This window comes from Zootoca vivipara, chromosome Z1, assembly GCF_965207765.1.
Source record: "Zootoca vivipara chromosome Z1, rZooViv2.hap1.1, whole genome shotgun sequence".
Classification (NCBI taxonomy): domain Eukaryota; kingdom Metazoa; phylum Chordata; class Lepidosauria; order Squamata; family Lacertidae; genus Zootoca; species Zootoca vivipara.
Window position 1 is genome coordinate 66,173,019 of NC_142583.1, and position 15,447 is coordinate 66,188,465.

General features: G+C 45.9%; 1 protein-coding gene across 4 annotated transcripts in view; it reads left to right on the forward strand.

Annotated features, from left to right (window-relative positions):
* SLC4A4 (solute carrier family 4 member 4) overlaps positions 1 to 15,447 on the forward strand; it is a 190,917-nt gene that overhangs the window by 151,524 nt on the left and 23,946 nt on the right. For all 4 annotated transcript variants that reach the window (XM_035103066.3, XM_035103068.3, XM_088660661.1 and 1 more), the window contains 6 exons: positions 1,267 to 1,400; positions 2,584 to 2,855; positions 8,116 to 8,186; positions 11,346 to 11,534; positions 12,381 to 12,494; positions 13,764 to 13,925. In XM_035103066.3, coding sequence (XP_034958957.1) covers positions 1,267 to 1,400; positions 2,584 to 2,855; positions 8,116 to 8,186; positions 11,346 to 11,534; positions 12,381 to 12,494; positions 13,764 to 13,925 — 942 coding nt within the window. The remainder of the gene's footprint in view (positions 1 to 1,266; positions 1,401 to 2,583; positions 2,856 to 8,115; positions 8,187 to 11,345; positions 11,535 to 12,380; positions 12,495 to 13,763; positions 13,926 to 15,447) is intronic.

Consider the following 15,447-nt stretch of genomic DNA (forward strand, 5'->3'; position numbering starts at 1 on the left):
CTGTGACCTGCTGAACTACATTCTTAACATTGCTGCATGGCACACAACATAAGGTTTGTTTGCTTCACAGTGTGTAGCAAAGCCATGTTTATGGGAAGACAGAAAAACTTGAAGGGACTTCTTTTAAAAAATGAACTTCACTCTGCAAAAATCCTTCTCCTGCTGGACACACTAATTCATGGATTGGGGACGTTGCAAGAGTAGGAGGGGTTTCTGATGAAACCTTTGCCATGGTTGGAAAATGCATGTGAAATATGTTTCAAAGTTGCTTCCTGGATGAAAACTCTGAAACTGGAGCTGAAAGATTCTACCCTTAAAATGGACAGTAACAAACACATTCTTACATAGCACTAAACCATGGTTAGTGTTAGTTGGCCAACCGTGTGTGAAGTGTTGGGCTTGCACACACCTCAATGCTCCTCTTACTCGGCCAGGAAGAGGACTTGGGCAGGATTTAGTTTCACCTTTGCAGAATTCTGGCTTTTCATTATGTTGTGGATTAAATCATTTTACAGTATGTTGCTACACCTCGGGGTGGCTGGGAGAAGCTTTAAAATCGCCCATCTGCTGCATTCTCAAACATTTAGAAGCTGTTAGGCAGAGAAAGCCAATCTTGTAATATTAGGGTTTTTTCATGTTTTAAGAATTCTAAGCTAATTTCTTAATTTTTTAAGGATGACTTTTTCTTGTTTCCGAACATTTGGAGGGTGGAAATAGCTCTCGATTTCCTCAGCAGTACTGATTTTCCTTTTGCTGTTAAATTTTAATATGTACAGTATATGGTGACATCCTAGCAGGTGCTGGGAATGGTTTGTGGTTATTATTATTTGTTATTATTAGTATTTATTACATTTGTACATATCTCAATGTTCATGGCCATATCTCAGATGCCAAAAAGATACCGGTAACTCTTGTACTCATTGAGTTGTGGTCATCTACTTTAACTACAGCTACTACTAATAATAGAATTTGTTTAGTGCTTTGGAGTATTCAAAGTGTTTTTCAGTGCTTATCTTGTTGCAATTCCTTACCAACAAGGCAGAAGGTAAGCATCATTGTTCCCAAAGCGTAGATGCAGGACAGAGCTGAATCTGAGAGAGAAGTTTGCCTGAGATCACCTGGTTAGTTTATGTTAGAGTCGCAGCAAATTCAGGGGAAAGGAATTAACTGTGGTTTGTGGGTTGTTAATTCTGCCCTATGTGATTATTGCGGGCACTAAAAGAATAGAGTGGAGTGCATTTACCCTTTTTGTTCTTCTGGTTCTAGGGCGTGTTGGAAAGCTTTCTGGGCACCGCAGTTACAGGAGCTCTCTTTTGCCTTTTCGCTGGCCAACCACTCACTATTCTGAGCAGCACTGGGCCCGTCTTGGTCTTTGAAAGGCTTCTGTTTAACTTCAGCAAGTAAGTAAGAGAGAGGCTGGTGGTGACAGGCCACTGCTGCTTGCAACAGAATGCCCTGGATCTACTGTGCTTGTAATGTGAATGTTTCCTAGTGTATATATTTTGCAATGTGGTAGAATTATGAAACACGGAGGGGCAAGAGAGGTTTTGTCATCACACTTCCTGTTGCAGCTTTGGAGTATTTCTTAGATTTCCACACAAGGAAATGCAAGTTTCTGCTGTGCATTCCTGCCTGGTTCCTTCTCCGCCAAGGAAATCTTGGTTGGAAACCAAAGTCCCCTTCCACAAAGGATTTTCTATTTTCAAGTTGGTCGCACATTTAACGCCAGTACTGCAAGCAGGACAGAAAATAGCTCAGGATCTGCTGGTAGATCTCTGAGTCATATCAGCAAAGTTGTTGAGCCCCAATTGCAAGAAAGTTAACATTCATATTTGCTGCTCCATCCAATTTTGCCTCTGGTCCTGCCCCCCCATGGGCAGAAGAAGGTTGCTCAGAAGGGGGAAAAGCTGAAAAAAGTTCCCAAGCCCTGATCTAGCCCAGAATTGTCTGTTCTGGTTGCAGTGGCTCTTCAAGTGGGGAGGCACCTGCTTCATTAAACCTTCTAGTGGAGATGTTGAGGATTTGAACCCAGGACCTTCTGCATGAATAGTGCAAGAGCTCATGGTTCCTTCCCTTTCAGGCTTCGTATTTCCCCACCTCATTCCTAACTCTGTGGAGGAATAATCGCCATTGCAGCGTTGCACATTCCTGCCGTTGTTCTGCAAAACAATGGAGTTTAATGCATCGAATGCAGCAAATTGTATCCTCACTCTTTCACTATGTAAAGGCGTTTTTGGGTCCTCCTAGCTGTGGGAAACAAGCTTGAAATATGTGAGCACCACATGCTGAAAAGCTGATGTTGAAGATGGGTGTAGGGGCAAAATCAAGAGTGTAATCCAGTGTTTAGGGAGATGGGGTTTCAATGCCATGCCCACCTCTTTGCCCCCTACGTAGGAGAATGAGAACAAACCTTCCAACTGAACCTTGTTTGCACAATCTGATTCCCCTTTGCCTTGACGTATTACGTAGCTTTTCCAAATGCACTTTCTTTTGAAACTGTGGAATACTCTGTTCCTTTCGTGCAGCCCCCCTGGTCCCTTATTGCCTCTTGGTTGTTCACTTGGGTTAACTCTTTGTTTGCAGAGACAATGACCTGCATTATCTGGAGTTCCGCCTCTGGATTGGTTTGTGGTCAGCCTTCCTGTGTCTTATCCTGGTTGCCACTGACGCCAGCTTCTTAGTCCAGTATTTCACCCGTTTCACGGAAGAGGGCTTCTCCTCCCTCATCAGCTTCATCTTCATCTATGACGCTTTCAAGAAGATGATCAAATTGGCAGACTACTACCCCATCAACTCCAAATTCAAAGTGAACCAGATTACACTTTACTCCTGCACCTGCATGCCGCCAGATCCAGGTAAGAGGGAGGCTTCTTGCGAGCAACCTGCATGTACACTCGCTTGTCTGCAGGCTAATAAAACTTGCAACTTCCCCTACCTGTATTGGCCTTCCATATTGTCAGCCCAACATGCAGAGCATGCTTCCTCAGGCAGGTGCCCTTCAGATGCTCTCGGCAACTTTGACAATGATCCGTGCTAGCTGGGACCGAGGGGGGATTGTAGTCTGAAACATCTAGATAAGAACCCATGTGCCTCTCAAGGCCTTTTTTTTGGCAGCCCTTGGCAACATTTGATGCTCCCCCCAGCTCTTGTGCTGCCTTGCCAGAGCCACATAAGCAAGGCGCTGGGCTTTGGAAAGGAGGCACAAAGGCTTCCTTGCCAAAGCCTAGAGATAGTGCTTTCCCAGCTATGGGAGGGCTCTAGGACCCTGCCTTGTTTATCCAGCTTTGGGAAGGCAGCACAAGGTATGAAAAGATCTAGAGGTTAGCAGGTTAGGGTTGACAGGCATAGAAGTTCCACATGAAACTATTTATCCATTGCCCATTTTCCATTTAATTCCAGTTAGCAGAGCCAACATGATAAATAACTAACAGGGACTCATTCTTTTTTGCAAGGTGCTTTTTACCCACTTCTAAATAAAAAAAGAAAATTTGCTCCTAGAGAGATGATTTACTTGCATTGCAACCTTTCCACAAGGAACAAGAGAGCCAGCAGACTATAATTTATTAAAACATCTCCATCCTCCTTTTCCATAAAGTGGCTCACCATCTCCAGTCCCTCCCACCCGCCCCGGGTCTGATGTCCTCGGACACTAAAATTAAATCTTGCCTTGGTGGTAGAAACAGGAGTACAAAGAGCTCGAGTTGAGTAGTGCACGATATGTGGCAGTCACCTTTTGTCAGTAGCGAGGTATGTCCAGCATTGAGACAGCAATGAGTCAGAGGTTTGGCACTGGGCAAAGCAAACTTGAGCATTCAGCACGCTTGCCAAACAGGAACATGACCTGTTCTGCATCCTACCTGTCATACATCAGGTGGCCTGTACCTGGATTCATTTCAGTTGTGCATTAAATATGAAGCCAGAGTACTTAATGAGAGGTGCTGGACCTCAAGCCTGCTGGAAGGCAGGCAGATAGATGCTCTTGTCTAGAAGTGCTTCCCGGTGATCCTAGATTTATAATTAGAGGCAGCACGGTGTAGTAGTTAGAGTGTTTTGACTAGGGAGGGGGGAGACCCTAGTTCAAACCCAGCTTCAGCCATGAAGCTCACTGTATGACCTTGGGGCCAGTCACTGTCTCTCAGCCTAGCCTACATTGCAGGGTTGCTGTGGGTACAAAACGGGTAAGGACAACAGAGTATTCTTCCTTGGTCTCCCTTTTGGAAAGGTGGGGTACAAATGCACCAAGTAAATAAGCAAATGAAGCTAAACGTTGGCAGATGCAGGGCAAAGAGAACACTTCTTCATGCAGCGCATTGGAAAACTGGAATTTGCTTCCAAAAGATGTAGCTGCTGACTTGGATGGCTTTGAAAGAAGACGACTAGGCGATATTATGGGGGATAAGACTATCAACGGGGACTCTCCACAATGGCTGGTGTTCTCCCTGAACCATTGGAGGCTGTATGCCTCTCAATGCTAGTTCTGGGGATCACAAGTGGGGAGAGGGCTCTTGTTCTCAGGTCCTGCTTACAAGCTTCCTACTGGCACCTTGATGTATCCTGTAAAAGGAGGACGCAGGACAAGATTGGCCTTGCTTGGCCTGATCCAGCAGGACTCTTGTGTAGATAAATGGGCAAAGTTTCGGGACTGCTTTTTGCAGCTGAGGAGTGATGGCTGGATTCTGATCGTGAGAAGGGAGTGGGGGGTGGAGACTGACTTGGAAGAAGGGAACAGTGACCCAGGGGAGCCTGTAACAGCCAGGAGACGAGAGTCAGAGGCAGGAGAAGCTGCAAGAACAGGTACAGGAGGAGGGAGAGAGAGGTCAGGCTGGTGGTCCTCCTCCTCCTGCCCCCATCTCTCCTGCTCCCAGGACCAGGAGAGGATTGAAGTGGGAGGAGCAGAAGGCTACACGCAGGCATAATCTTCGCCTGTTTGTATGCTGCTCATGTGGGGGGGGGGGAGATGCATAAGCTGAGGCTGGGTTCCTGCTGCGACTGCCTCATCAGGTGCACACCTAGAAGTAGCTGGGAGACGTAGGACTGATGGGCATGCCTTTTCCTAACTCGTAAGTGTACTTTTGGCAATAGCTACTTCCTCAATCTGGACATTCCTTGCCTGATAGTACCGCGACACCATCTAACCCCCTTCGCCCCCGGTCTTATCGCTGGAGTGGTGAGCCAGTGTTCCTCCAGAAGTTGCTGAACTACAACTCCCATCATGCCTCCCTAGTTGCCCATGCTGGCTGGGGCTGATTGGAACCTGGCGGGTGACGGGTTCTCCTTAGCTCAAATAAATTGGCCAGTCTTTAGGGTGTCACAGGTCTCCTAAAACACTTTTAAAAATACCAGTAGTGATCTTGTGTCCCTGTTCTGGCTTTACCGCAGCCAGGTCTAAAGAATGTGGGAGACATTTTCATTTTCACCCACTGCAGCAGCAGCAGCAGCAGTGAAAAAAAACGACCTTATCTTGGTTTTTTGCATCTGATGAATGGGATTTATCACCAATGAAAGGGTATGTTGCAATAAATCCTTTAGTCTTTGAGGTGCCACGCACGGCTTTGCCAGTTTTGTCCTTTCCAGGGAGGATGTAAGGAATGTGCTTTACTGCGGAACATGTTCTCTGGAACAGGCACTCCTTGATCTACAAAACCAGGTGGAATTGGCTGGTATAATTTCTTCCAGTTAAGCTGACAGCATTTACTGCTCTTCATTCCACAGTTAATTCTTCGAATTCTATACTAGGCGCTTAATAATGTGTGAACAGCTTAAATTAAGTGTGTGTGTGTGTGTGTGTGTGTGTGTGTGTGTGTGTGTGTGTGTGTGTCACTAACAGGTAATCCAACAGCTATTTAAAGCCACACTCCCACAGCAGCTCTTTTCTGAAACCAGCTATTGAAATCCCTTTGCACACATGTGCCTGCACTCATATTCCATTTGATGAATGAAATAAGCAGCGGAAGAAGAGCCCTCCTCCTTTGCTTGATTATTGGCTTACTGCATCTCCTGCTGGTTATCAGCCAGTACTGCAGCAAAGTCGTTCGGGGCAGTGGAAGGAAAGAACTTGACAGATAAGCACAACAAAGCAAGTCTGCAACTGCTTTGTAGGCGCAGCCTCTTTCTTCGTCTGATCTCACGCGCGTTTATTGTTGGCTTTCCCTAGGGATGGACACAGGTTTTTTTAAAAAAACAACGAAGGATGTTTGTATAAAATTCATTAACAGCGTAAGGAGGAAAGGAAAAAAAAGGCTCGATTTGTTTCCAGTGTGTATTAACACCGGGAGAGCTGTGCTTTGTGAGGCTGAGGCTTTCTGGTGCTATTTAAAGTAACTGCAGTTTTCCATTCAGGCATTGGCTGTGTCCCCTTCCCTGGCGAAATCTGGTGATGCTGCAGGAATGAGGCAGGGTCCACCTTTATCTAGACCTTGACTTCCAGTGCTGGTTTTGTGAAGTGGTGGGCTCCGCTGTGGTCATGTCAGGGGGTCACCTACATTGGTCCTGATGCCAGTGAAAGGGAGCGACCCCTCACCGTCTGTCGAGGAAGCTGCGTGTGGACCGACCACTGTTCCACTTGATCTGTTCGGCTTCTATTTCTCCTGTATGGGAACTGTCGAGAACATGCTGAGAAGGGCTGTGGCTCAGTGGTAGAAGACTGCATGCAAAAGATCCCAGCTTCAACTCCCAGCATCTCCATGCAGGGCTAGGAGTGCCCCCTTTCTGATAACCTGGAGAGCGCCTGTCATTCAAAGTCAACAATACTGAGCTAGAGAGACTTGTGGTCTGACTTTGGTATAAGGTCACGTTCTATGTTCCTGGCACCCACCTGTCCCCATCTTCATCTCTCCGGGCCTCAAAGGACTGTCCTAATAAAGCTTGCCTGATTGGCCCGTTATTATTATTACAAAACCACAAAATATATAATCAAAATAAAAACAACAACCCAGTAACCCAAGCCCATCCCCACCATCCTTTTTGGAAACAGCATACCAAAACTTCTTGAATGCTGCAGTATAAAACCGATGGCCTTGAAAGGAGATAGGATAGCCACCTTCAATACCTCAAGGGCTGTAACATGGAAAAAGGAACAAGCTTGTTTTCTCCTGTTCTGGAGGGTAGGACTTGAACCGATGGCTTCAGGATACAGGAATGGAGATTCCGACTAAAGACCAGCTTTCTTGACTGCAAGAGCTGTTTGACAGTAGAACAGTCCCCCTTATGAGGTGGTGGACTCTCCTTCCTTGGAGGTTTTGAATCAGAAGTTGGATGGGCATCTGTCATGGATGTTTTAGCTGAGATTCTTGCATTGCAGGGGGTTGGACTTGATGACCCTTGGGGTCCCTTCCAACTCTAAAATTCTATGATTTGATGGTTCTATGACACTGTGGTCTGAAAGACAAAAATCGCCGGTGATTTTTCCAATAGCGTATAAGTATATTGAAGGGATGCAAACTACTGTTTATGGTTGCTTGAAATATCATTCTTTTAATGTACTCTGCAGGCATGTTTTAGTCTTTTCTGAAATCCTGACAGTTTGGATGATCTCCCCACACACACACACCTATCTACCCTCCCACCCACAAGGGAAATGCTGAATGTTCTTCAACACACCTTAACTGCAAGCATAACCATTTTAGCACTCAAATTATTATCCCTATATAATGAAGGAATAAAATGGCAAAGAGTTGAAAGTTCTGATCTTGTAATGCACTTTGATCTCCTGGATAACATGAGGATTTATTAATGATGATTTTGCAATGGAATACTGATAAGGGTTCCAATCTCTAGTCATGCAGGCACCGAAATAATCCAGGGCAATTATGTTTTTTTGTTTTGTTTTGTTTTGTCTATATTGAGTAGAAAGCAAATGATGAGCGATGCAGGTTTTGGAGTGAAGCATTGTCTACTTTTTGAAGCTTTTCTATGTATTTGGAGTAATTCAGAATCGCTTTTTGGGCTGTTTATAGGTTGAAGCATAAGATGACTGCAATTCTTAACTGGATATTATTTTTAGATAGGCGAAGGGCAGTTCAGCTGTGAGTTTCTTTTTTATTGCAACTTGTTTCCCACAGCATTTCAAGCGGTTCTTTCAAAACGCTGCAATTTGCTCTCTTTTGTCTTTTGCAGTTAATTCTTCTGCATTTAACGTGACAAGCACAACCCCATCTTATTGGTCTGCAAGTAACTCTACTGAGATGGTAAGCTGAGCTAATGAGGAAAACGGACACTTGACATTTCTGTGTTCTGTGCAAGTTACATTATCTGTTACACTCCAGTGCTTCGCCACTCTTTTGAACCTTTTATTTTTTAATCTCATGGAATTCAGAGACATTTGTTGCCAGGTAAGTGGGTAGAGGATTATAGCTTTAATTTTTTTTCCTGTACCCAGGTTCATAACATAAAGGAACAAACTGATAGAGTTGGAGGGAAATGGTGTGCGCTTAAATCATTTAGTCATGCACAAGTTCTTTTGGTTTCAGAAGCAATTAAAAATGCCAAATTTTGCCCGAACTCTTCCCCCCTTTCAAGAGGGAATGAAACACCACCTGGTGTTTAAAATCAACAACATGATGATTTCTTTGTGGGATTTCAGATGGGGAATGTTTCGGCGTGGACACTATTATTATTATTATTATTATTAGCCTTTATTTCCACATCCCCCCCCCCCCGCAAAGAGCTCAAAGTGGCATGCAAACTTCTTCCCCTCTCTATTTTGGCCTCACAACGACCCTGTGAGGTAGGTCTGGCTGAGAGACAGTGGCTGACTCAAAGCCGCCCGCTGAGCGTCTGGGCTGAGTGGGGATCTAAACTGAAGTCTCCCAGGTCTCTAACCTCTGTGCAACCGTGACTCCCATTGCAGCAAATGGGAGACAGAGCGAAGGCTGGTGGGGAAGTGTGGGGATGCCATGCGCCCATCCGTGCATCAGTCACACCGCTGTGCTTACCGGGAAGGTCAAAGTAGCAGGCAGATCAGTACTGTGCCTGCTGACCTCTGCAACCCCTCTCCTGTTGGGGTAAGCACTGTAACTTGGCTGGTAGGGGCCCCAGGAGCACAGTGCTGCCATTCCCTTCCAGCTGCCCCTAATGATAGCATGGCCCTGTACACATGGGGATGAGGGGGAAGTGACAGAGGGAGCCTGGGTGGAGGAAAACGAGGCAGTGGCCAAGGAGGATTGCTTCTGGGAGGAGCAATGTGCAGTGATGACAAGCCCTCTGCTGTTTCTGTCCTGAGGTTTCTGAAACGATGCTGGGCAGGTAAGATACATGCCTTAACTGGGGTCATGCACCCTCGCCAGCACATAACTCACCCTCGCAAGAGGAACTCTGCAGCATCCTTGGCCTGTTTCAAGCGGCTATTAAGAACGGGAAGAGCATCCTATTAGAAATTCTGCAAGGCAGCCAGCAAAAGAAGAGGAAACTGCTGAGCATTACAATGTACTGTGACAAAGTGCCATAGCCTCAAGGTGCTTCTTGTGTTTGCATAGGAAGTGGCATGTCCCATCAGTCCCCGTGTGCATCGGCTGCCAAAATAGCTTCCGCCCTCTCATCCCCCGCCGCCTCCTCTAGCCTGGCTTGCTAGGGTCAGCTTTTCTTCTTCTTTGCTTTGGCATCTTCCTCCCCACCCCAACTTGCTCCTGACTCTTACTACCCTTCTCTTGGTCCTTCCTCCTTTCTCTCTCTACTTGTTAATCATTGCCTCTCCTTTCTCTTGCATTCCCTCCGTTGCAAAAAGTAGGTTGCAAGCTCCTTGAGGCAGGGCTCTTTTCTTTTGCTGATTTTGCAGCGGCGCACTTTATACGTAGATGGCATGAATATTTATACTGTGCCATCAGTGTCTAGTGTTTTACAGAGCACAAAAAGAGAAGTCTCTGCCCCGTGGGGCTTACTGTCTTAAATTTGATGCTGCTGAGAAAACAGGAAAGGGAAGAAGTATATAGATAGGGAGAGAATATGCGTGCATTTCAGTTATGTGCACTGTATATCACAAACATATAAAAAAGAGGTGGGAAATCTGCGGCCCTCCAGATGTTGTTGGAGTCCATCACCCATCAGCCCCAGCCAAGAAGTCAGGGATGATGGGAATTGTAGTTTGGCATCGTCTGGAAGGCTGCAAGCTCTCCGTCCCTGCACTGAGTTGTGGCCTGGTTCTCTGGTGACAGTTTTCACTTGCCAAAGTCGACGAGGGCATTGAGAGGCTCTCTGAACTGGAGCGAGGTTTCCTTAGACGTTTTCCGAGGCTGCAGTAGAGTCAAGGCATGATTCTGCTGACACCGATGGATCAAAAGAACCTGCCAAGTCCTCTCTCGACAAGTTTACATTGCCTCTTGCACCACCGTGGTCTCTGGTTTCTATTTTATTTTCCACTTCATAGCGCTAGGGAGGGCCATCCTCCCTAAGGTTTCTTGGCAGTGAAATTTGCTTTCACATTGCGATTTTGGGGCTTGAACAAAAGGAATCCTGTTCTGAAAACTGGGTGATAAAAAGAAATAGCCCGAAGAGGCCCGCATGCCTCCGGTGTAGCGCTTCTGAATATAGATTGAAGGAACACCACAAGTGCTAGATGGCAATCTTCAAAAGCAACATAGAGGAACACAATGGGACAAATGTGGAGGGTTGGGAAGGAAGGTGAAGCAAAAACACAGATCTCAGCGAATCCTCCTTCCCTTACTGCGGTATTAAGATTGGACAAAAGCTGTCGGCAGGAGCTTTTGCTTTTGGCTAAATCATTATAGGTCCTGTGTTATTTTCCTGAAAGGGTTTAGAGGACCCAAGCTGTTTCCAAAAGCAAAAGATGATGGTAAACCTAAAGATGCTGACCGTGCCCACTTACTGGTGAGATGTTACTGTGCTGGGGTACAAATTGATGTACCCCAAGGCAAGATAAAGTTTCGGTTCACACAGCCAAAACTTCTGCGTGACACATTACTCCAGGGGAGGCGATTCCATTAGGAGGAGTGGTGCACTGCCCCACCAAGCTCAGCCGGCCCCCACCTGCCTACTTAGCATCATTTCAGCGGAATCTCAGTGTTTTCATTGTAGAATGCAGCAGGGAGGAGGATGGAAGCAAAACCAGAATTGGTCCATTCTATCATTGATTCTGGTTCTGCCTGCTGTTGGCCTCCCAGTGGGCACTGGTTTTTCCTGGATTGCTGTGCTCCTTGCTGTCAGCACCGCAGGAAACTTAGCACCTTTGCAGTTTAGCACCTTGGGGGGGGGAGTCTCGTCCCCGTCTGGGGGCTCATTTGAATTTCACCCAGCTTTGCGTCATGCCTTGTGTGGAATGAGAAAGCAACGGTGGATGGCTGTAAGCTTCTCTTAATTAATTAACAGATGCCACCTCTGTTGTTGGTTTGCAGCCCAATGGCACAATCGACTGGTCATCTCTGGGAAAGAAGGAGTGCTTGAAATACGGGGGAGTCCTCTTTGGCAACAATTGCAAATACGTTCCCGACATCACACTCATGTCCTGCATGCTCTTCTTGGGCACCTATACCTGCTCGATGGCCCTGAAGAAGTTCAAGACCAGCCGCTATTTCCCAACCACCGTAAGTATCCTGGCATGTCTGTCATAGCCCCATCCGAGTCTCACTGCTGAGCAAGCAGGGGCCAGGAGTCTCCAAGGAATGCTTGCCTGAGAGCGGAAACCAGAAGTCAGGGAATCCAGATCATCAGAGCCAAGGATCCAGTCCAGAGGTCAGGGAGCAACATATTTGCAAAGAGTTCTGTCATTGTCAGCATTCCTTTCAGCTGCTTCTCTGGTTCATTGGTTACTGGAGAACCAGCTGGTGGATTTTCTCCAGGAGTACAGCTTTTTTCAGAACACTGATTTCATTGTGTGGTTCTTTGGTTTTTCCTTCTGTGTCCATCAAACACTCACTGGGCAGTACCTTATTTAAGTTGCAGCCAAAGTAAAATGAAATAGTTCTTCACAGTAGTCTGGTACTGCTTTTTAATTAAGGATGGAATGTTTTCCTACTGAATGTTATTTTATCGTTTTAATTTTTAAAATAATTTTAATATCCATATTTTGGGTTAGGGCTTTTGTGTTTTGACTGGTTGCACTGCCCCTTTGACCGTATGGGATGAAGAGAAGTTACATGGACTATGATGATGATGCCTGCTGTTAGTTGTGCTAATGTGCCTTTATGTTACTGTTATTATGTGTCTTGCAGGGCAGGAGATCGCTATGCATATTTATTACCTGTATTTTGTGTAAATGTGTTACCATTGCGATGTATTTTTACTTAAGCCAAAGCTTTTAAATATGTTGTAAGTTGCTTGGAGATCTTTTTTGTGTGTGTAACAAGCAACTAGGAAGTTCAAATAAGAATAACAACAGAAGTATAATACATAAACAACAACCACAATGAACACATGCTTTTTTTTTCCAGGCAAGGAAGTTGATCAGCGACTTCGCCATCATCCTTTCCATCTTCATTTTCTGTGGAATTGATGCTCTGGTAGGTGTGGACACACCGAAACTCCTTGTGCCAAGCGAATTCAAAGTAAGTCAATCATTCCATCCTCAGCTCCCATAAAAGAAGGCAAAAAACTGTTATGTATTGAGATAGCGAACATGTCCCTTTGTGTGTTGTGGATGCTGCTTCTCCATTGCCCACTCCCCATGATGTAATGTAATGCATCTGTGTTACTGCATGGGATGGGCACATCATATGGTTGCCATACGTCCGGACATACCCAGAATACTGCCGTAGGGTGGAAATCGGCAAAATGTCCAGGGAAAATCCGGACGTTTGGCAACCTATGTCGGCAGTGCTTTTTTCTTTTTTTTAAAAAAAAAGCTCAAAAATGTCTTTTTCTGGCGATTTTGCCAAAAACGCTCAACAGCTTTGGCCAAAATAAAACACGCTCAGCAACTTTTGTGTCCAGATTTGCACTTTTTGAAATATGGCAACCCTAATATGCAGCACTAATGTGGAAAGCCAGCATGATCTGATTCTCCCACCTGGTTCCCTCTGGCAGGCATTACAGCTACATGAAACTGGCTGATACACTACACAAGTGTGTATGAAGCATCCCTGAGAGCAGCCAAGTTTTCTGCTTTGTGGGTTTCTGAGCTTCCCTCGCCCACCCTGTTGGTTCTTTCTGCCCTTTTCTCTGAGCTGCAGCAAGGCTGTTGAAGGCCGCAAGAATTGCACTCACTACCAATATGCTACCAAGCCAAGGTTAAGTTCTTGAACTAAAGTCCTGAACAACATGGGGCCGGGTTATAACACTTCACCTTCCATCCCCTGCCTGGTCACATCAATACTTTGGAGAGACACTTTGTGGCTCCTTATGCTCCCAAGGACCATTTTATGTCCACCAAGACCAGGGCCTTTAGCGTGGTGGCACCTGTCCTTTGGAATATGCCCCCAAGGAACATCAGGCAGGCACCTGCAATGTTGGCAGGTGCCTTCTTAAAACTCACCTGTTCGTCAAGGTGTTCCGTTGATGTATGAAGCTGATCTACTGATGGGTGTTTGGCTTTATATTTGCTCTATGGATGTAATTCTGTTGTTGATTTTTATGCTCTTTGCCAACCCTTAACGTTGGCAGCTCGGAACGTTTTGCAAATAAAAAGGTGCTGCAAGGAAGTGAGAATACGCCCCTGCTGGTCGGCAATTATTTTTTGTTTTGTTATGGTCCCTGAAGGTCCTGCATTCTTTTCTAGGAACTTGGTGTCCCAGTGATCTAGCAAAGTGCTCATTTGGTCCAGATACGTTGTTTGCTATGTCTCTCTAATGGTCGTCTTTATCTCCTTTCCCCCGAAGCCAACAAGCCCCCACAGAGGCTGGATCGTCCCGCCATTTGGTGAGAATCCCTGGTGGGTTTATCTGGCAGCAGCCATCCCCGCATTGCTTGTGACCATCCTTATCTTCATGGACCAGCAGATCACGGCTGTTATTGTCAACCGGAAAGAACACAAACTCAAGGTTGGTGCCTGTTTACAGTAGACTGGAACAGAGATGAATCCAGGAGCTTATGAGTATAATTATAAGCATCTCACCAACGAAGTTAGGGTGGGTAACGTGCTAACCTTCCAAGGTTTCACAGGGACATCTTCAAATGTTTTGGCAAAAAAACCCCAAAAACCTTCCAGTGTGGTCTTCAGGGTCACTTTGTAGCTGTACTTAGGGTCAGGGGTGGAAGAGTTGTGTATCTCTAGCAGTTGCTGGAGTAGAGTTCAGGCCACATCATCTCTGACCATTGACCATGCTGGCTGGAGCTAATGGGAGTTGGAATCCAACAACATCTGGAAGGTCCCTGGTTCCTTACCATTGGCCTTGTACTGCGCTTCCCAAACTTGAGCCTCTACCTGCTTTTGGACTACACTTCCCATCATCCCTGCTAGCTGTTGTAGTCCAACAACAGCTGGAGACCCAACTTTGGGAAACATTGGCCTAGTTCAATACACCTCACAGCAGTCTTACCATTATGCGGTTTTGGTAACCCAGGCAATAAGTAAAAAAGGGTTGTTGTTTTTCTGTTGCACAAACAGCTTTTCTCTCTCTGCTCAGCTCAGATACCAGAAGCGAGCTGGGCTAGGATGAAAATGCCTGGGGCAATAGACTACCAAGTTGTCATAGGATTCAGCTATCTGCACTCGTGAACCCCTTTTTATATGAATTTCAGATCCGCCCCCTCCCCTGCGTGCGCTTTATACGTGAATGGAGCAAACTTGTAATTAAACAAACACAGTTTCTTTTGTCATATCTAGTTTGCGCCAAAGACGAGGAGTTGAAAATGTTTTCTAAAGAAATAAAGATGGCCTTTGTTTTGGCTTTAGGTCAGGAAATGCTGCCCAGGAAGTATGTTTTTGGACTGCACCGGTCTTGGTTTCTTTCTCAATGAACACTTACTCCTTGTTTATCTCATACCGGTGTCTGCGTACTATTTTTCTTCCATCTGCATATAGCTGGGTGGAGGCTCTTATTTAAACCTCTGCTGAGGCTGATTCTTGCTTAGATAGGACCTGGTCCCACATCTGCTACAGAAGAAGGGCACCAGTCTCTGTAGGTTGCTAGCAAAGTTCGTCAAGTACCCCCTCCCAGAGGTAGTTACTTCACCTTCTGTAGCAGCAACAAAAGGAGGATTTGAACAGCTGTCAAATTTTCCATAGCACCGTTTTACAATTGCAAGGAGGGTAATAATGGCAGCTGTGTGTAGTTTCATTCTAATTCTGCAGCACCAAACTGACCACCCCTGGGTACAAGCCTGGGCAGTGTGTGTGGAGGTCCTGGGCTGCCCAGATGACAAGACCCCCCTCTTGGTTTTGCTGATGTGGTCCAGAGGAAAGCAGAGCAATGTGTTTGGCACCAGCTTGGCTGCAGGAGTTGCCGGAAGGAGGCATATAAGGCACCATCCAACTGTCTTAGGGACTCCACTCCGGATTTGTGTAGGGTTTAATCCTTAGCCTTTTCTTCTCCCAAAGATATCCCGCATGGCAGCGGAGGT